General features: G+C 41.8%; 1 protein-coding gene across 2 annotated transcripts in view; it reads left to right on the top strand.

The window, feature by feature from the left end:
* macf1b (microtubule actin crosslinking factor 1b) overlaps positions 1–16,238 on the top strand; it is a 44,194-nt gene that overhangs the window by 11,297 nt on the left and 16,659 nt on the right. The window contains exons 1-25 of one of the 2 annotated variants that reach the window (XM_015055703.1): positions 650–998; positions 5,499–6,235; positions 6,440–6,496; positions 6,586–6,756; positions 7,210–7,376; positions 7,466–7,625; positions 7,784–7,868; positions 8,735–8,988; positions 9,829–9,948; positions 10,058–10,165; positions 10,319–10,537; positions 10,841–11,044; positions 11,122–11,353; positions 11,439–11,665; positions 11,743–11,865; positions 11,948–12,049; positions 12,170–12,271; positions 12,346–12,510; positions 13,716–13,871; positions 13,958–14,155; positions 14,446–14,574; positions 14,696–14,866; positions 14,986–15,141; positions 15,232–15,438; positions 15,534–15,653. In XM_015055703.1, the coding sequence (XP_014911189.1) occupies positions 5,579–6,235; positions 6,440–6,496; positions 6,586–6,756; positions 7,210–7,376; positions 7,466–7,625; positions 7,784–7,868; positions 8,735–8,988; positions 9,829–9,948; positions 10,058–10,165; positions 10,319–10,537; positions 10,841–11,044; positions 11,122–11,353; positions 11,439–11,665; positions 11,743–11,865; positions 11,948–12,049; positions 12,170–12,271; positions 12,346–12,510; positions 13,716–13,871; positions 13,958–14,155; positions 14,446–14,574; positions 14,696–14,866; positions 14,986–15,141; positions 15,232–15,438; positions 15,534–15,653 (4,290 nt within the window). In that variant the 5' untranslated portion in view covers positions 650–998; positions 5,499–5,578. Of the gene's footprint in view, positions 1–649; positions 999–5,498; positions 6,236–6,439; positions 6,497–6,585; positions 6,757–7,209; positions 7,377–7,465; positions 7,626–7,783; positions 7,869–8,734; positions 8,989–9,828; positions 9,949–10,057; positions 10,166–10,318; positions 10,538–10,840; positions 11,045–11,121; positions 11,354–11,438; positions 11,666–11,742; positions 11,866–11,947; positions 12,050–12,169; positions 12,272–12,345; positions 12,511–13,715; positions 13,872–13,957; positions 14,156–14,445; positions 14,575–14,695; positions 14,867–14,985; positions 15,142–15,231; positions 15,439–15,533; positions 15,654–16,238 lie in introns of those variants that run through there. The other variant, XM_015055704.1, reaches the window with a different exon arrangement.

The raw sequence follows: 16,238 nt of genomic DNA, 5'->3' as shown, positions 1-16,238 counted from the left end.
GGGGGGGGGGGGGGGTTCTTTTTTTTTTTTTTTTTTTTTTGGGTAGCCTGCATTTCTCTCTCTCGCCATCAAGAGAAGGAAAGGGCTGAAGCAGCTGTCACTTAACATGTGAATGTTTTGAGGACGGCCTCGGGGGTCTTTAGAAAACTCCCTTTTTTATTTTTGCCCCCCCCCCGCAATCCCATTTTTCAAGCAAAAAGCAGCATGGAGTTTCTGAGCCTTAGTCAGACACAGAGGAGGGGCTTTTGTTGGATGGGAACCGGGGGTGGAAAAGGGAGAGTTTGGGAGGGGGAAAAAAAAAAAAAAAACTTGAGAAGGTAAAGAGGGCACTTTGCTGCCTAGCCGGCTGGTACAGGAGCAACCTGAGCAGCAGCTCTGGGTGAGAATGGTACCGGGTACAATCTAACCTCTTTGTAAAAAGAAAAAAAAAAAAAAAAAACTTCTCTTGGCCAGGAGCTGTGGGAGTTCAGCTGAGCCGTTGGAATACATTGTCTCCTTCTGGGTGCCCTATCCCATCGGCGGCTCTAACAGGGGAAGGAATTCCTCTATCACGGCTCCCACAACAAAGAAGAAAGGGAGAGGAGCAGGGAGAGCTGGTGGGAGGAGAAGTGAAGTGAAAGGAGGGGAGGGGAGCACGGACCGGGGTTGGTGGGGGGGGAGAGAGAGAGGAGGACATTGTTTGTCCGTGGCTGTGGGCAACGGGAAAAGCAGGAGTTTATCGGGGCATGTGCGAGCGTGTTTGGAAAGTGTGTTTGTACGTCGAGCCGTGGTTTAATGAGTGGAACCTGACTGACTGTGAGTCGGACGGGAGCATGCGCGCGGACGTGTTTGAGGAAGCTTCAGTTTGGGATGTTGGGGCTTGGAGGCCGTTCAAAGGATGCTCAAACAAAGACGTTTTCTTTTTTTTTTCTTCTTTCTCTCTCTCACCCTTTTGAATGGTGACTGAGGGCCAGCCGGATTCCTTGACTCATGCCGTTGGGGTCTGCTCTGCTTTTTGGGTAAGTGTAATTTCATGTGGGTTTCTAACCGCCAAAACTGCCAAAATGTACCCAGGTCCGACACAGAGAGGGACTGCTCCAGGCATTATCGGTCAGTTAAATTAAGGAAAGTAAGTTTTTACTTCAACATTTATTTTAACTGCATAAAATATTTAATCTGAAGATAAAATTCTCCATTTGTAACTACATATATGTGAATGGGACATTCAATTGTGAGTATTTTAATTTACTTTTTTTTGTCTTATATTCAACAGTTTGTATTGACAATTGTGTTTTGTCATTAGGTTTTCTTCCTTAAATTAGGTTTTCATTTTGCCAACAAACTTGTAAAAAAAAACAAAACAGTAATTTCATTAAGACAATCTAAGATGTGATTTTCACAGTGCTGTTTGAATGGAACACCTGACCTTTATATATATCCACCTTTAATGTTATGAGTCTCATGGGAAAATGCACAGCTGCCATCTTTGATTAGGAACCACTCCAGTGATTACTACTTCAAGACCTCCTTTAAGATAAAACCAACAGACAGCTGCATAGCAACATTACGGGTCTTTCTACTGTCATTGTTCTGCGTCTGGCTGTAAATCCAACAGTTTATGTTTTTGAGCCGTTAGACTGACTAAATTAGAAACATGTAAGACATTAGGGATTACACAGATACCCATTTGTGGCTTATTGTTTGGCCAAATTATCTACTCTGGCCGACATAAACATAAAACCGAAACATGCTGTTTATTTAATTTGCATTTACAACTGACATTGTTTTCAATTTTATCTTGTTATGCTTTGGAGAAAATCTCATAATGTTGGCCTTAATCTCATTAATTCCTTAATGGACTGCAGTCATAAATCAAAGCTGAAAGCAGAGAAACCTAATAGAGAGCCGTTTCTCTGTAGGTTAAGTGATGGAATGGTTTGGTCATGTACTATATGATGGAACCACTGAAATGGGTTCCTTCATTATCTTTCTAACGTCATTATGTAGAAGGTGAGAAACATTTCAGAATCAGACTTGAGGCTTAATGACGGAGTTTGTCTTGTTTTCATTGAACAAAACAAATGTAGGTCAAAGTGTTGTTACTGGATATGCCTTATTGTGATTGAACAAACCTTCCTCTTTACCGTCTCTGAAGTCCTTTCATTGTACGGTAGAGTGGAAGTAAGCATAGTCATAATAGCATCCCAACGTTCCTCACACAATTAAACAGTTAGCACATCTTAATACGTACTGTGTTCTCACCGAAGAACAAATGAGTAATTTAGCAGACGACCACACATGTGGCGCAGTAACCAGAAGCTGCACACCCTCTCTCTGATGAGCTGGTGACCCATGTGGGACACAGCCTGACATCCACTGCTCTCCTCAGGAGACTGCTGGGTGGGGATCTGAGCTAACTAAGTAATCATTGATCTTGAGGCTAAGGCTTTTGTCTGGGCATCACTCTGATCCGACTGTGTTGCTCCCCCGTGGACCCCGGGACGGCGTCATCTGCTCAGCAGAGACGGGCATAATGCAGGCAATTACCAATGCACATCGAGTCATCATATCAAAGTAGGTCATCTTTAAATTCTTGCCTCATGAAAAAATGCACATTAATGTGTTTGAATGATTGAAAATGTTCGGGTTTAAATGTTACTTGGTGAGACTTTCTCTTGGCCAAGAGAAAGTCTTGGCATCATTTCTTTGTTGCTGTTCTGCAGATTCAGCATGATTTCATTTCCCTGCAAGGTAAGGCGAGGCAGGCAAGACGAGTTTATTTATATCACTTTAATACACAAGAAAATTCCAGTGCTTTGTAGGGAAAATATGAAAAAAAGGATAAGTAAATTACAATGAAAACAAGGTGTAAGGAATAACTCAAATAAAAGCCTCACTTTAGCTGCAGCTAAGAAATTTGCGAATGGATTGATAAAATAATATTTTGACTTTACAGGAAAGGTTCAATAAACTTATTTCTGCAAACCTGCTTTAAGAAACAACAGTTTCTGACCATCGAGTTTCTTATTGACGTATCCTTTTACAAACAAGGAGCTTGTTCAGTGACTTAAGGACCTGTGTTGGTCAGTGCTCTGGCAGCAGCATTTTGGATGAGCTGCAGGTGCCTGATTGGATTTTTACAGAAACAAGAATAGACACCTTTACAATAATCTAACCCACTAAAATCAAAACCACAAGTTGCTAATCTGGTGTCTTGTTTTGGTTCTTTATTCAAGTAATGTCTTTTTAAAACAGTAGTCAGCTTATTTATTTTATAACAACACCTCATTTACTTGAATGCTTTCATTCTTTAGCCTCACTCAACCTTGCTAATCAAACCTAACACTTTTTGGGACCAAAAACAACAACGTTAGACTTTTTTATATGAGGTTGGAAAAAATAATGACCTTCCTCCTAACAGATGTTCTGGACATTCTGACTTAATGACTATCAGTGACAGGGACTGTGGTTATGTGGTGACACAGAAATCAAAAAAAATATTTGTCACCAACATAGGTATGGTATCAGATGTTGACATGCTCCTCAACAGTGCTAGCAGGATAGATTGGTCAGCTCTGGATGTTTCTGATATTGAATAAAAGTGTCGCAAGAACAGAGACCTGAGGGATCCCACCGGTCTTTTTTCCATTTGCTCAGCTTTAGAATTTGAAAATGACAATAAGTAGTCCCAGGCTTCTTTATAAGATATAAACCATAAGCTAAAACATCACTGGATTCCAAGCCACTTTTCCAGTTTATCAATCAGCATGTTTTTATCAGCTGTATGAAAAATGGTCAGTCAGGAATCAGCCTGTAATTACTTATTGTTGAGGCATTCAGCATGACCATCACATGTATCCACACAGCAAAAAATAGGAATCTAAAAACCTCTTGAAAGCTAATATTCTAATTTCCTTTTAGATGATCCCCTTCCATCACCCCCCAACCAGATCATTAGTCACCAGTCATGTCTTCGACTGACCTATGTAGTTCTGAATTGAGCAGTGTAACCTCATCTCAGAGGGAGGACTTTGCTTAAACAGAAACCCTCCCTGTGATCTCCTGATGGGCTCACCTCAGATGATCTTTGTCAGGATAATTGCACTAACCTTTAACCTCTGTCAAAACAATGACGGCACAAAGGTGAGGGAACAGCAAACAGTGTCTTAAGCAGAGTGTTTGTAGAATCATACAAATATTAGCCAAATAATAATGGCTAGTTCAGCGAAAGCACCCATTCACTTGTCGTCCCACAAAGAAAGGAGGGGATGTTTTTATGGCTGTCATATTTCATCAGATCCCCACGGGGTTCCCCAGTGCCGATCCAAGTTGAGTTACAGAGAGCGTTGGCAGGTTGCCACTGCTTTGTCTGTGCCAGCCTCAACACTGTGATCCTCCACAAGGCTGTCACAGCGATTCTCAAGCGCAGAATTTTTTTCAGTTGTTGATGCGAGATAGCTGGGAGAATGTGCAGACAGAAAATAGGAAAGGGCAGAGGAAAAATCAAGGCCACCAAGCATTTTTAGTTCTCTCTTGTCGTTCAGTGCTTTGGTCCCAGGGCAATCCTGGGACCAAACTTTGTTGCATGAAAGCTTTGAGAGCATTTTTTTATAGGTGTGGATTACAACCACAGACTTCAGTTTTAATTGGATTTTAATTGATGGACCACTACATAGCAGGTATATTTTTGGGGATGGGTGTGTATTGTGCTGTAAAGAGCTTTAAGACAATATTTGTTGTGATTTGGTCTCTATATAAATAAACTGACTGGCTGGATTCCAGCTTCCTCCCACCTCATGTCGACGTACCCCTGGGCAAGATACTTATCCCCAAGTTACCTACGGAATTGCTTGTTAGTGTTTGAATGTGTGCTTGTTTGTAAGTGTGACTGAGTGAACGTGGCTCTGGCGTAAACAGCAGTTAGAGTGGTCAGTATTATTAGAAAAGCAATATATGTTCAGTCCATCTACCATATAATGTGTCAAGAAGACAATTTTGAAAGGAAGCCATGAAAGTCCAGTTTGCCACAAGCAAATAGGGGACACAACAAACATGTACATAAAGGTACTATAGGCAGACAAAACTACACTACATTTTGGGGCTACCTAAAAGACGATGGAGCATAAAACCCAGAAAACATCCTCCTCACGATGAATCCTGGATCATGTATTTTTGTCAGCAGAGACAGTGAAGCTGGTCAGAGTTGATGGATATGTGGATGAAACTAAATACAAGACAATCTTGAAAGAAAAACTGTTAAAGGTCAGGGAGGAGGTTCACATTCCAGTATGCCATGCTTTAAGGATGTTTCCTTGTAACAAAAAAAAAATTAAAACTGTCTTCTTTTCCTACTGTTTCACAATTATTGACAACTGTGTTTGTCTTTGACATAAAATCCCAACAGAAAACTTTGTACTGTAACATGTCCGAATATGCAAATGTTTAATGAGGTATAAATGCTTTTGCAAAGCATTGTACGAACATAATGACCAATGCTGAGCCCCCTTGTTTTATTTTAGGTAGCTGAAGGATCATCTGCATGAATGGCCAAGGGGCCTGACTTCACCTATTGCCTCAATAGCCTGTGGGCTGAAGGATTATGGGTAATCTCATCAGCAGGCCCAGTTGTCTGGGCCAGAAGTCCAAGCATGTTAGGACTGATGAAGGCTTCCTGAAGGAGTGCTACCAAAGACGAAAGGAGTGGCCGCCCCCCGAACAAGATGGGGTGGTCAAAAGGGACGAGGGTTCCAGGGATAAACTCGGAGAGAATGGAAACAAGGAAAAAGAGGTGGAAAAAGAAAGTGGGGTTGATAAATTTGACCATAAGAGGGAGGAGGGTGCTCAAACGCCTATCTCAGACAAACCCCTACAAAACTCCCCTGCCTCCACAATCAGAAGTAGCAGTACCCTGGAAAATGCCTGGCATAGCAGCCCGTCTTCGATCAAAACATCCCGAAATGGAACACTAACAAGAAGGACGTTGCCTCCGGAGTTCGCTAGATCTCCCCTTGCTCACAACGACTTGACGGCTGCAGAAAGGAGGGCCAGCTTCCAGAGGAGAGACTCCAGAGAAGGAAGCCCCTGGTCATGGAAGACTCTTGCATCACGCGAGGTGACCGAAGTCACCGAGGTGACAGAGACGACCGTGACTGAGATCGTGGAGGTGACGGAGTATCCGCCAGGAGATAAAGGAGGCAACCCCATAGTCACCAGAACCGTTAGAGTCCTGAACGGTGTAGCAGAGGAGCTTGCCGAGGTTGAGACGCTGCTTTTCAAACTTGACGATTTGTATCTGTCCGTCATTTCAGCCTTTCCTTTCTTTCCATCACCCTTTCAGCTTTAATTTCTTGCTGTCATCTCTCTATTTAGAGCAGTAGCTTGTGGTTGTCGCAGTGTGATTCCGTTTCAGTGGTAACGTTTTATAAACTGATACATCACGTGGACTTGCTTTATTTCGCAGCTCCAGAGTGATGGGCAGTCAAGTTCAGACCAAGATTCCAGTTTGGACAGGTGGCGGGTATGCTTTAAACTTTTGGATTGTCAACAATTAAACTCGTAACGTTTAATTGATGTTTACCTAAACTATGATTCTTTGCATCCTCATAGGGAACTAAATCTCCGTTGGCACTCAGGGATGCTTCCACAAATTCTGAAATGTTTCTTCAGAATCTGGATGCTTTGGTTACATGGGTCGGTGAGATAGGGGAGCTCACAGCCAATCAGAAACCTCCATCCTCAGAGGTCAAAGTGGTGAAGGCACAGCTTCAAGAACAGAAGGTTTGACATTCAGAGCACTACATCACCTGCTTTCTTTTTCAAGAAATGTTTCTGATATTCTAAAACAGGTAGAATAAAAATGAACGATTAAAGTATGGAAGGGTTTCCTTTGTGAAATAACCTCTGCTCTGTTCAGTGGTGAACAGGTGGCGTTCTACACAACAATGAGCTTCAGTTAGTCTTTGTGAAAATGCCTGTGGGCTATGAGAAACATGTCCTCTTTAGAGGGGATGAAACCAGTCAGGACAATGTAAGCTTGTAACATGAGACAAATCTCAGTGTACCTAATGGAAATGAGGTTGAAAGTGTAGGGTTGTGACAGGTGTTAACCCCCGGTGTTTCTTCTTAGGCATCAATGTGCAAGTGTAGCTTCTGCACGATAATATTTGTACGTTTTTAATGTTGTGAATAAAGATGTGTGTTTAAAACCGGAGATATTTTATGGTTTCACAGCTCCTGCTGCGCCTCCTGACAGACCGAAGGCGTAGCATGGACTCTGTGATGGTCGAGGGTCCTCGGCTGGTGGAGGCCCACCCGGGAGAAGAGGGGGAGCGGGCAAAGGTCAAGCTCGCCACTCTTCAACAGAAGTGGGAGGCCCTGCAGCTGGAGGCAGAGAAAAGGTCCGACACTTTTAGTGGTAATGCGTCACTTCATTTGTGTTGTATCGTTCTCCGCAAACCTTGCTGATTAATTATCAAACCATTGGTAGGAGGGAATGTCTGGAGCTCATTCTGCCCAAAGCCCAGCAGTTCCAGGAAGAGGTAGACGGCCTGCAGCAGTGGTTCATTTCTGTAGAACAGACGCTGGCCGAGCTGAGAAACGCCGAGAGAGTGATGCTGCATCTGTCGGACGCCACAGAGAAGGCCAAGGTGAGTGACCTACCATGTGCACTCATTAACCATAATGCTGTGGTTTAATCAGCTGTCAGTGGTCATAAGTGAAAACAGCAAAACAGATGTTCAACATTATAATTATGTGTTTTCGGTACAAAAATAAAGCTAACTCAGAAATATTAATTGTTTTTTAGGATATTTTTGAAGAGATTCAAGTCCAAATGGCTGAACTTGGAAAAGTAAAGATGTCAGGTCAAGTTTTAAAGGAAGCCGTTTCAGGTAAGATGTACTGTACACCATAATATTATTTAATCTCTGGGAACTTATGCTTTTGAAGAAATTTTGTTAAAGTCCATCCATCCATCTGTCCATCTATTCAGCTATTCATCTTCCATAAAACATAAAAAAATGGTGCCTAAGAGGGATTCTGATCATTTGGATGCAGAACAGCATTACCCCTACTTCAAACTGCTCCCAGATAAATACTTTAGTCTCCATATCTCCAAGGCTGTATTGTTTACACTAAATTATGTTCAATTTAGAATTGTACAATTTAGTTGCTGCTGAAACAAGATCCACTGGATCGGACAAAGTTTTTTCAGTCTATTATTGTCTAAATTTGTGCAAATCGTAGCTCGAGTTTCTGGAGCTTCAAGAGTGGAATCCATTGCTGCAGCTCGTCTATCACAAGGGTTTGACATGTCATTCATACATGGATGTTCTTCAGCATACCTTGATTGTAACGAGTAGTTCTTAGAATTATTATTGCCTTTAAGTCATCTCAGACCAGTCTGCTCATATTTTCTGGCCTCTGACAGAATTTTCATTCCTACAACTACAATGTCTCTTTTCTGAAACATTTTGCCAAAACCTGATAGATGATTGTGTGTGAAAATCCATTAAGTAAAATTTTCAAATACTATACCATCTCTTCTTGTACTTGTACCAACAACAATTACACGTTCTCACGATTCCCTTTCTTTTCCATTTTGATGTTTGCCTTGAATTTAAGCAAGATGGCTGCTCAATGCCTAAATGTACTGAACTGTTATCGCATGTGAGACTATTATGCAATTAGCCGCAACCATTAGGTGAGCCATGTAATTATTATTTGCCCATGTTTTGTGATTTTACTGTCATTTCAGCGGAGGAAGCCCAGCAGGTGCAGGAGAAGATGGATGCACTGCGTATCCGTTGCTCTGTGCTAAACCTAAGCAGCATGGATGTGCTGCAGAGGCTGGAGCAGGCCCTGGAAGCATCCAGCCGCTGCACTTCAAGCCAGGAGGACCTCCACCTGTGGCTGGGCCGCATCGAGAGGGAGTTGCTGGGAGCAGCAGGAGCAGCAGGAGCACAGACGCACGTAGGAGATGCAGTACTGTGTGCAGCTGAGAGACAGAGGGTGAGTTTTCCGTTGACAAGAACGGAAACAAGATGTATTTGGATACAGGAGCACCGCTGTTTTCAGTCAGTGAGCGTCTGTACACGTCATGTGGAACAAAACAGGTGTGATAAAATAATTTTTCAGTTTCACAAACCATCTTAACTTCTATATCTACAGAGTGCTCTGCATATAAAAGCATACAAAAATGCACTCACACTCACAATAAAGGCATTTTTTAAAAATGAAATTACATTTTTAGTGAACTAAACAGTGGGGATAAAAACAAGAAGAAAGACAACATGATAGTTCAAGATATAAAAACCCAGGAATTCAGTGAAAAATCACTTTGCTTACATGGTTAAATAGGGCTAATACAGTATGGCAGTCACTTTGGTGATCTGTGGGTTTGTTTTGGCTCACATGTTGTCACATGATGCCCTTCCTGATACAACTCCTATCCATTTATGTGGGGTTGAGACCGGCACTGAAGGAACAGGGAACGCTCCCCCTCCAGTGGTTTACAGTGTTTATATGGTTAATAAACAATTAAAATGAGTGGTAGGCTAGTCAGAGCTGGCAGGCTATGCTTTTCTCGTACTTTTTGAATTTCTCATTGCTTTGCAACCCGGCTCCATCGATCTGATGGAAATAATTTCTTCTAAGTTATTTCTTAACCACAATCAAGTACTTCTACAATAATTGAAAGAGGTATTGATGTCTACTTTATTGTGGGATTCTTTAATTTTTTTTTTATTATTTTTTTTACAGTGTGTATTTGAAATAATTCTAAAACAGCTCCTCTACATTTTTAAAGTCAATGATGCGATTGACATGCCAACATCTGGTTGTGTTTTCCAGTTGGAACAGGCTGTGGTGAAGGAGATGGCGTGGTTCAAAGACACCTCACACAATCTCGACAAGCTTAAAACAATTAACCTGGACCCAAAGATCATAGCAGAACAACTCAACGAACAGAAGGTCAGAACAACGTGCAACTCGTCAAATAAATGCATTTGGTCAAACTGAGTACACAGAGAATGTTTAGGAATTGTATTTAAAATAAAACAAAATATGTCATTTGATTTAGATTTTAGCAGTAGAGATACTTCAGCACAAATTCAACATTGAGAAGATGGTGAAGGTCGCTGAAATTTTGATGACTTACAGTGACGAAGGAGCAGCTGGAGATCTACAGGTAAAACCGCGATTTCATTTCATGATGACATATATATATATATATATATATATATATATATATATATAGATAGATATATAGATAGATAGATAGATAGATAGATATCCTGTTTCAATAGAAAGTGAAGATAAACATTGTTCAATCTCTATTCAGACGCCACTGGAAGCCTTACAGGAACACTGCAACACCACCTCAGCCACCAATGCCCATGTGGTCCTGCAGCTGGAGCATGCCCAGTTGCTTCTGGCCCAGTTCTCTGAGGGCCTGGTCGAGGTGTCGCCTTGGCTGGACGAAACCCAGAAGCTCATTGGCCAGCTCTCCCTGAGCACAATTAGCTATGAAGCATTCCGGGAACAACAGGACCTCTTACAGGTAGAAGAGACCTGCGCACTTGAATAGACCTGGTCTACAAAGAAGCCCTTTTATTCTTCGGATGCCAACACCTTTCGTTGGTCAAATGAGCCGATTTGCCAAAGCCCCATTCATTGATGTAATCTACTTAATAAGAGGGTATCGGTTACCCTGATGTACAATAATCACAGTTTTTCTGTGATTGAAAATTAGGCCGAATGTGTTTTCTCCTCATTTTCTTCCTATTTTAGAGGTTTGTTTCAATCAGTTTATTCTATGTGCAAAGAATCTGTTCTCAAACCTTTGTTTTCTTGCTTTGCAAAGGGTCTCAGAGAATCGATAGCAGAACACCGACCTCTGATTGCGCGCCTGTGCGTCCTAGCCAAGCGCTTGTCAGAACTGAACCCCGCTCAGGGTGAGCAATTCTCTCTGAAGGCGACAGCGGCCGAGGAGCAACACAATGCCATCAGGGAGCGCGTTCGAGAAACCGCCGGTCTCCTTGAGGAGTCCTTACCCCGATTCACACAAGTAAGAAGGCTTTTCGTCTGACACTTTGTGAATTTTTCCACAAGAACGCGGCTTCACGTCTGCTTTCAATCATGTAGCTGAATGAGAGGATGACCCTTATCAGAGAGAGTCTCGACCGTCTGCGCAGTCGCATCCAGACACCCACCTCTCTACAAGGTCTCACACCAAGGATCCAGGAACAGCTCCAAGACAACAAGCAAACCCTTACTGAGCTGTCCAAGCTGGAGCTGGGTCTCCACAGTGTCAAAGGCCAGGCAGACGAACTGCTGGCCAACACTCAGGCGGCAGGGGACAATTCAATTGGCACAAGTAACTCTCTTCTCAGACACTACAACCCCAGAGTGCTTTATAGCTGTGCAAAGAGTAACACCTTTGTGATATCTGTGCTTTTTAGCGATTCAGGGTCAAGTATCCAGCCTGTCCCAGATGTGGGATGAGACTTCCAAGCAGGCTCAGGAGAGGGAGAGCTGGTTACTGAAGCTTCTGGATCTTGCCTTGAAGTATTGGAGCGACGTCAGCGAAATGACGAGTGCCCTTAACGATACGCAGCAAGCTATTTTGGATCTCAACGCCTCTCTGACAGACTCTGAAACAATCAGGCAAAGTCTCGGAAGCATGCAGGTCTGTCGTTGAAACCACTTAAACGATAAAAACGTCACTGTTAGAAAACATAATATAACAACTTCCTCGACTTTTAGTCACTCAGGGAGGATATAGATGGCTTGCAAGGAGACCTGGACACTCTTGGTGTTCTTGGAATGGACCTGATGGTAGCATGTGGCGATACAGAGAAACCAGACATCACAAAGAGCATGGATGAAGTAAGAAGGTTTTATTCAGTAGAATCCTTTTCTAACTCTGATTCAGAGTTAAATGAAACCTTTTATTTATTTTGTCATAAAGCTTTATTGCACATGGAACAATTTAAGCAAACTTTGGACCGACTCTCACAAGAAGCTAGAGGACTCCTTGCAGATGGCGCTTCATTATCAAGATACAATGCAGGTCAGTGTTGGAATACAATACACAGAGCTTTTATGTCAAGTAGTGTCTTCCATCTTTAAGTGCAGGTAAATAAACTTGTTTAAAGTTTTGAAATAACATAAGTCATTGTATCACGGACAGGGCCTGTTTGAGTGGTTAAAGTCAGCAGAGTTGAGATCTACAGAGGAGTTTACAGTGGGAACTGACCTGGAAGCAGTCAAAGAGCAGCTATGTGATCTAAAGGTGAGTTCATACATGAACTAAACATGAAATAGCTGAATGTTCTTCCCACGTTTAACCTTTGTTATCTGCCCCAGGAATTTAAGCGAGAGCTGTACCAGAAGAAGATTGAGATGGAGAGCCTGAACCATCGCTTTGTGTGCCGGTTGTCTCCGGGCTCGGAGCGCCCAGGCTCCTTCTCTCCGCTGTGCGACTTCAGACAGAGGTGGGACAGTCTGGAGTCTGAGACAGTGAACAGACAGGTGGGAACTCTGTAATCTAGAAATGTTAATTTTCATTATTGACTAAAATATTACTTTTTTTTCAAGTAATTGGATTTTGCGGTAGATAGCTGACGTTTCTGTGAAACTCATACACCTTCAAGCTACTTTATCAGGTGCACCTTGTTCAATTGCTTGTTTACACAAATACTGACTCAACCAATCACATAAAAGTAGCTTAATGTATTCAGCACTACATAGTAATATAACTATTCACTGTTGTTATTGCTATTGTTCAAACCAAGTATGAAGAGATTTAGGTTAAAGATAAGATTATATATAAGGGTGACGAAAAGAAAAAAATATTGAGTGAGTGGCAACTATTTGGTAAAAAAAAAAACTATTTAATGTCATGCTTTATTTTTATGTTGTTATTGCTATTGTAAACAATTGTTGGTTTTTGTTGGTTTCTTTTCACCTGTGATGGTTGTAATTACATTACTACCATCTCTGAATGTACAACACATCAAATCTTGAAGCAGAATGCCATTAATATTGTCTACAAAACCTGGAACTGAGGCTACAATTAATAAAGCCCCCCACATTGGGTAACATAATTGGAAAAATGTTGCCTGATCCAATGAGTCTCGATTTCAGTGATAAGATTCAGAATTAAGGGTCAGAATTTGATGCAATCTTCACAAAACACGGATTTATTCTGTACAATATCATCAGTTCATGCTGGTGGAGGATCATTAATGGTGTGAGGGACACGTTCTTGGCACACTTTGGGCGTCTTGGCATGAAGTGAACACTGTCTAAACACACCAGTCTAAGTATTAATTCTCAGTGACCACCTTTTATGGCCACAATATGCTTATTTTCTGATGGGAACTTACAACTTGACATTGCATCATATCACAAAGCACAAATCATCTCGAACAAATTTCCTGAACATGACAATGAATTCATTATATCCACCCAATAAAACACCCTAGGGAGGAAAGGAGATGTGCTAACAAATCTGCAGCAACTGCAAGATGCTAAATGTTAAAATGAATCCAAATATCTAAGGAATGTTTCTGACATCTTGCTGAATACATGCCATGAGCCCCTAAGGCTTTCATGAAGTCCAACCCCGTGGTAGCAAGTTGTAACTGGTGAGGTACTTTGTGAATGTATGTTTGGTTTAATGTCACAATTATCAATAATTGTGTGAACATTTTCTATCCATGTTTTGTTCTCAGCATCAGTTAGAGTGTGCTCTGCTGGGTCTGGGCCAGTTTCAAAACACCCTGGACGAGCTGCACACATGGCTTTCCAGAACCTCCGAGCAACTGCATGGCAACCAGCCAATCAGCATGGACCTGCAGACCTGCGAAATAGAGCTGGCTAAGCACAAGGTCTGTGATAGGCTTTTGAATAAAAAAAACGTTTTAAGATCAAGTTTCTCATCTCTTTTGGCCTTCTTTTTGTTTTGTCCTCAAAGGTGTTGCGTAATGATGTCATGTCTCACGTTCGCACCATTGAGTCCCTGAACCAGGCTGGCAGGAAGCTGCTGGAGGCCGGGTCTGGGGACAACACGCACGGTCTGCAGTCTCAGTTGGAGGAAGTGAATGAAAGTTGGGAGTTTGTCCGCTGTGAGACTGAGCGCAGGCAGCTGGAACTAGAAAACAGACTGAGTCAGGTAACGATAGTCTGATTCCCTCTGGTGGCCATTGTCGGTAATGCAACATTTAATTAAAAAAAAATCTTTTTGAAATACTCCCATAAAGGATCTGAGTATTTTAAATGAAAAGATTTCGGAAAAAGTGCAGATGAGCTCAGTGCCACTATTGAACCAACATTCTGCAATTTTTTTTTATATGAATATAATTTTCACTTCATCAATGGAGCTACAATCACAAGCAATCACAAGCTTTGACATAAACTAATTTACTTGTTTTCTCCTTTAAAGTATGTCCTGTTTTATTACAGGTGCAAGATGTTACCATGGAGATCCAGGATCTCATACAGTGGCTGGAGAACACAGACCTGAGGCTGTCCTCTTCTAAAACCACCTGGGGCATGCCAGACTCTGCAAGCGAGAGGCTTAATGCACATTTGGTAGCGCTCATTACAGTATTCATAAATTCAGGGGGTGGGGGGGTTGCTGTCAATGCACAGATTTGTTCTTGAATTAGAATATGTGTTTCTTGAGTGTTTTAAATTGTATTGTCTCCAACAGGATTTGTGTAATGAGATGGAGTCTAAAGTTCAAGCCTACACAAATGTGAGGAATGCCATTCATGGGATGCTGGAGCGAGGGGACCTTGTGCGGGGGTCAAGCACCGAGCACAGTTTATCTATACTTGAACAAAAGTGGACATCTGTTTACAACAAAGTCCAGGAGCGGAAAGTAATTAATCCAATTAAATGTCATGTCATGTCAAGGAAAATTATTTTTTTTAAAGCTGTTGTATCAGGCATATTGGTGCTTGGTAACACTTTCATTGAAGAACAATTCTTTGCATGCAGGCTAAGCTTACGGAAGGACTGAGTCTGGCCAAAGAGTTTCACAGCAGCGTCCAAGAACTGCTAAAAAAGATGAGCGAGTGTGAAGAGTCCATTAAGGATCTCCCTGCTCCAAGTTTCATTCTGGACACAATTTCCACACAGCTTCAAGAACACAAGGTCGCTTTATCAAATATGTCACACTTAGGTTTTTGTCTTTCTTTTCAACGACATGTGTTTGGATTAAAGGCCTGTGTTTTACGGGGACAGATTCTGCTGAATGAGGTCAACGGCTACAGCGAGAAGAAGACGTCGGTGGAGAACACAGGATGCAGGCTAACAGAGCTGAGCAGGAAGGAAGACTGCGACGTCATCCATAATTTGATACTGACGGTTCAGGATCGACACAAGAAGCTCCTGCAGCGAACGTCAGAGAGAGGCAGGACGCTGGAGGACGTTAAGAAACACATCAAGCAGGTAATAGAAGATATGAAAACAACACAAACACATTAAAAAAATGGCACTTAGAAAAAGACTGGCATGCATTCTTCCCTTTTTTCTGTGATGTTCAGTTTACTGAATCTTGGCGCCTCCTTGTGGACTGGATGACTGAGGTTGAACAAACGTTGGACACGCATAAGGAGATTGGAGCGTCCCATGAGGAGATAAAGCAGCAACTAGTAGAGCAGAAGGTATGAGGTTCACTGTGGTGAAAAAAGGATAACAAATTAATAGAAAACAGGAACTAAACAATTTAATTTAAAGCAAAAAACAACTATTATTCCCACTGTAAATTAAATGACATTGAATATCTTAAGGAAGCTCATGATTCGATAATAAATCTCACAAGAAAATAATAAACACAAGTAGGCTTGTCGCAATAAATAATAAATCATATTTATAGATAAGTGTGTGCTCTAAATTTGTAAAAGAACTGAGTACGCCTCAGTTTCTAAGTAATAATCCTGTTCTGGAAGAATGTTTTCTGGATTCTATCTTCGTTCTAATTCTTTTTATGGGTTGCAATAATAGGAGTCTCTCTGCATCTAAACAGTGAGCACTCTACAGTTTCTAAAATATAAGCTAAAGAGTGACTAATGAACTAGAGTCTGTGGATTCCAAGTTTGTTCTAATTCCTTTTCTGGGTTAAAAGTGAGTACTCCACAGTTTCTCAGCCTCCTGGCAGAAGTCCGATAAAGGTGTCGTTATCAAGGAATGTCCTTGGGAGCGCTCAGCTCCATGGATAACAGGAGGGGGTGAGGTGGGAAGGAGCGTTA

This window comes from Poecilia latipinna, unplaced genomic scaffold (genome assembly GCF_001443285.1).
Source record: "Poecilia latipinna isolate Pla-1442-1.1 unplaced genomic scaffold, P_latipinna-1.0 Scaffold1331, whole genome shotgun sequence".
Lineage (NCBI taxonomy): Eukaryota > Metazoa > Chordata > Actinopteri > Cyprinodontiformes > Poeciliidae > Poecilia > Poecilia latipinna.
Note: the sequence above shows the minus strand (reverse complement) of the source record. Positions and strands in the feature narration are given on the sequence as shown.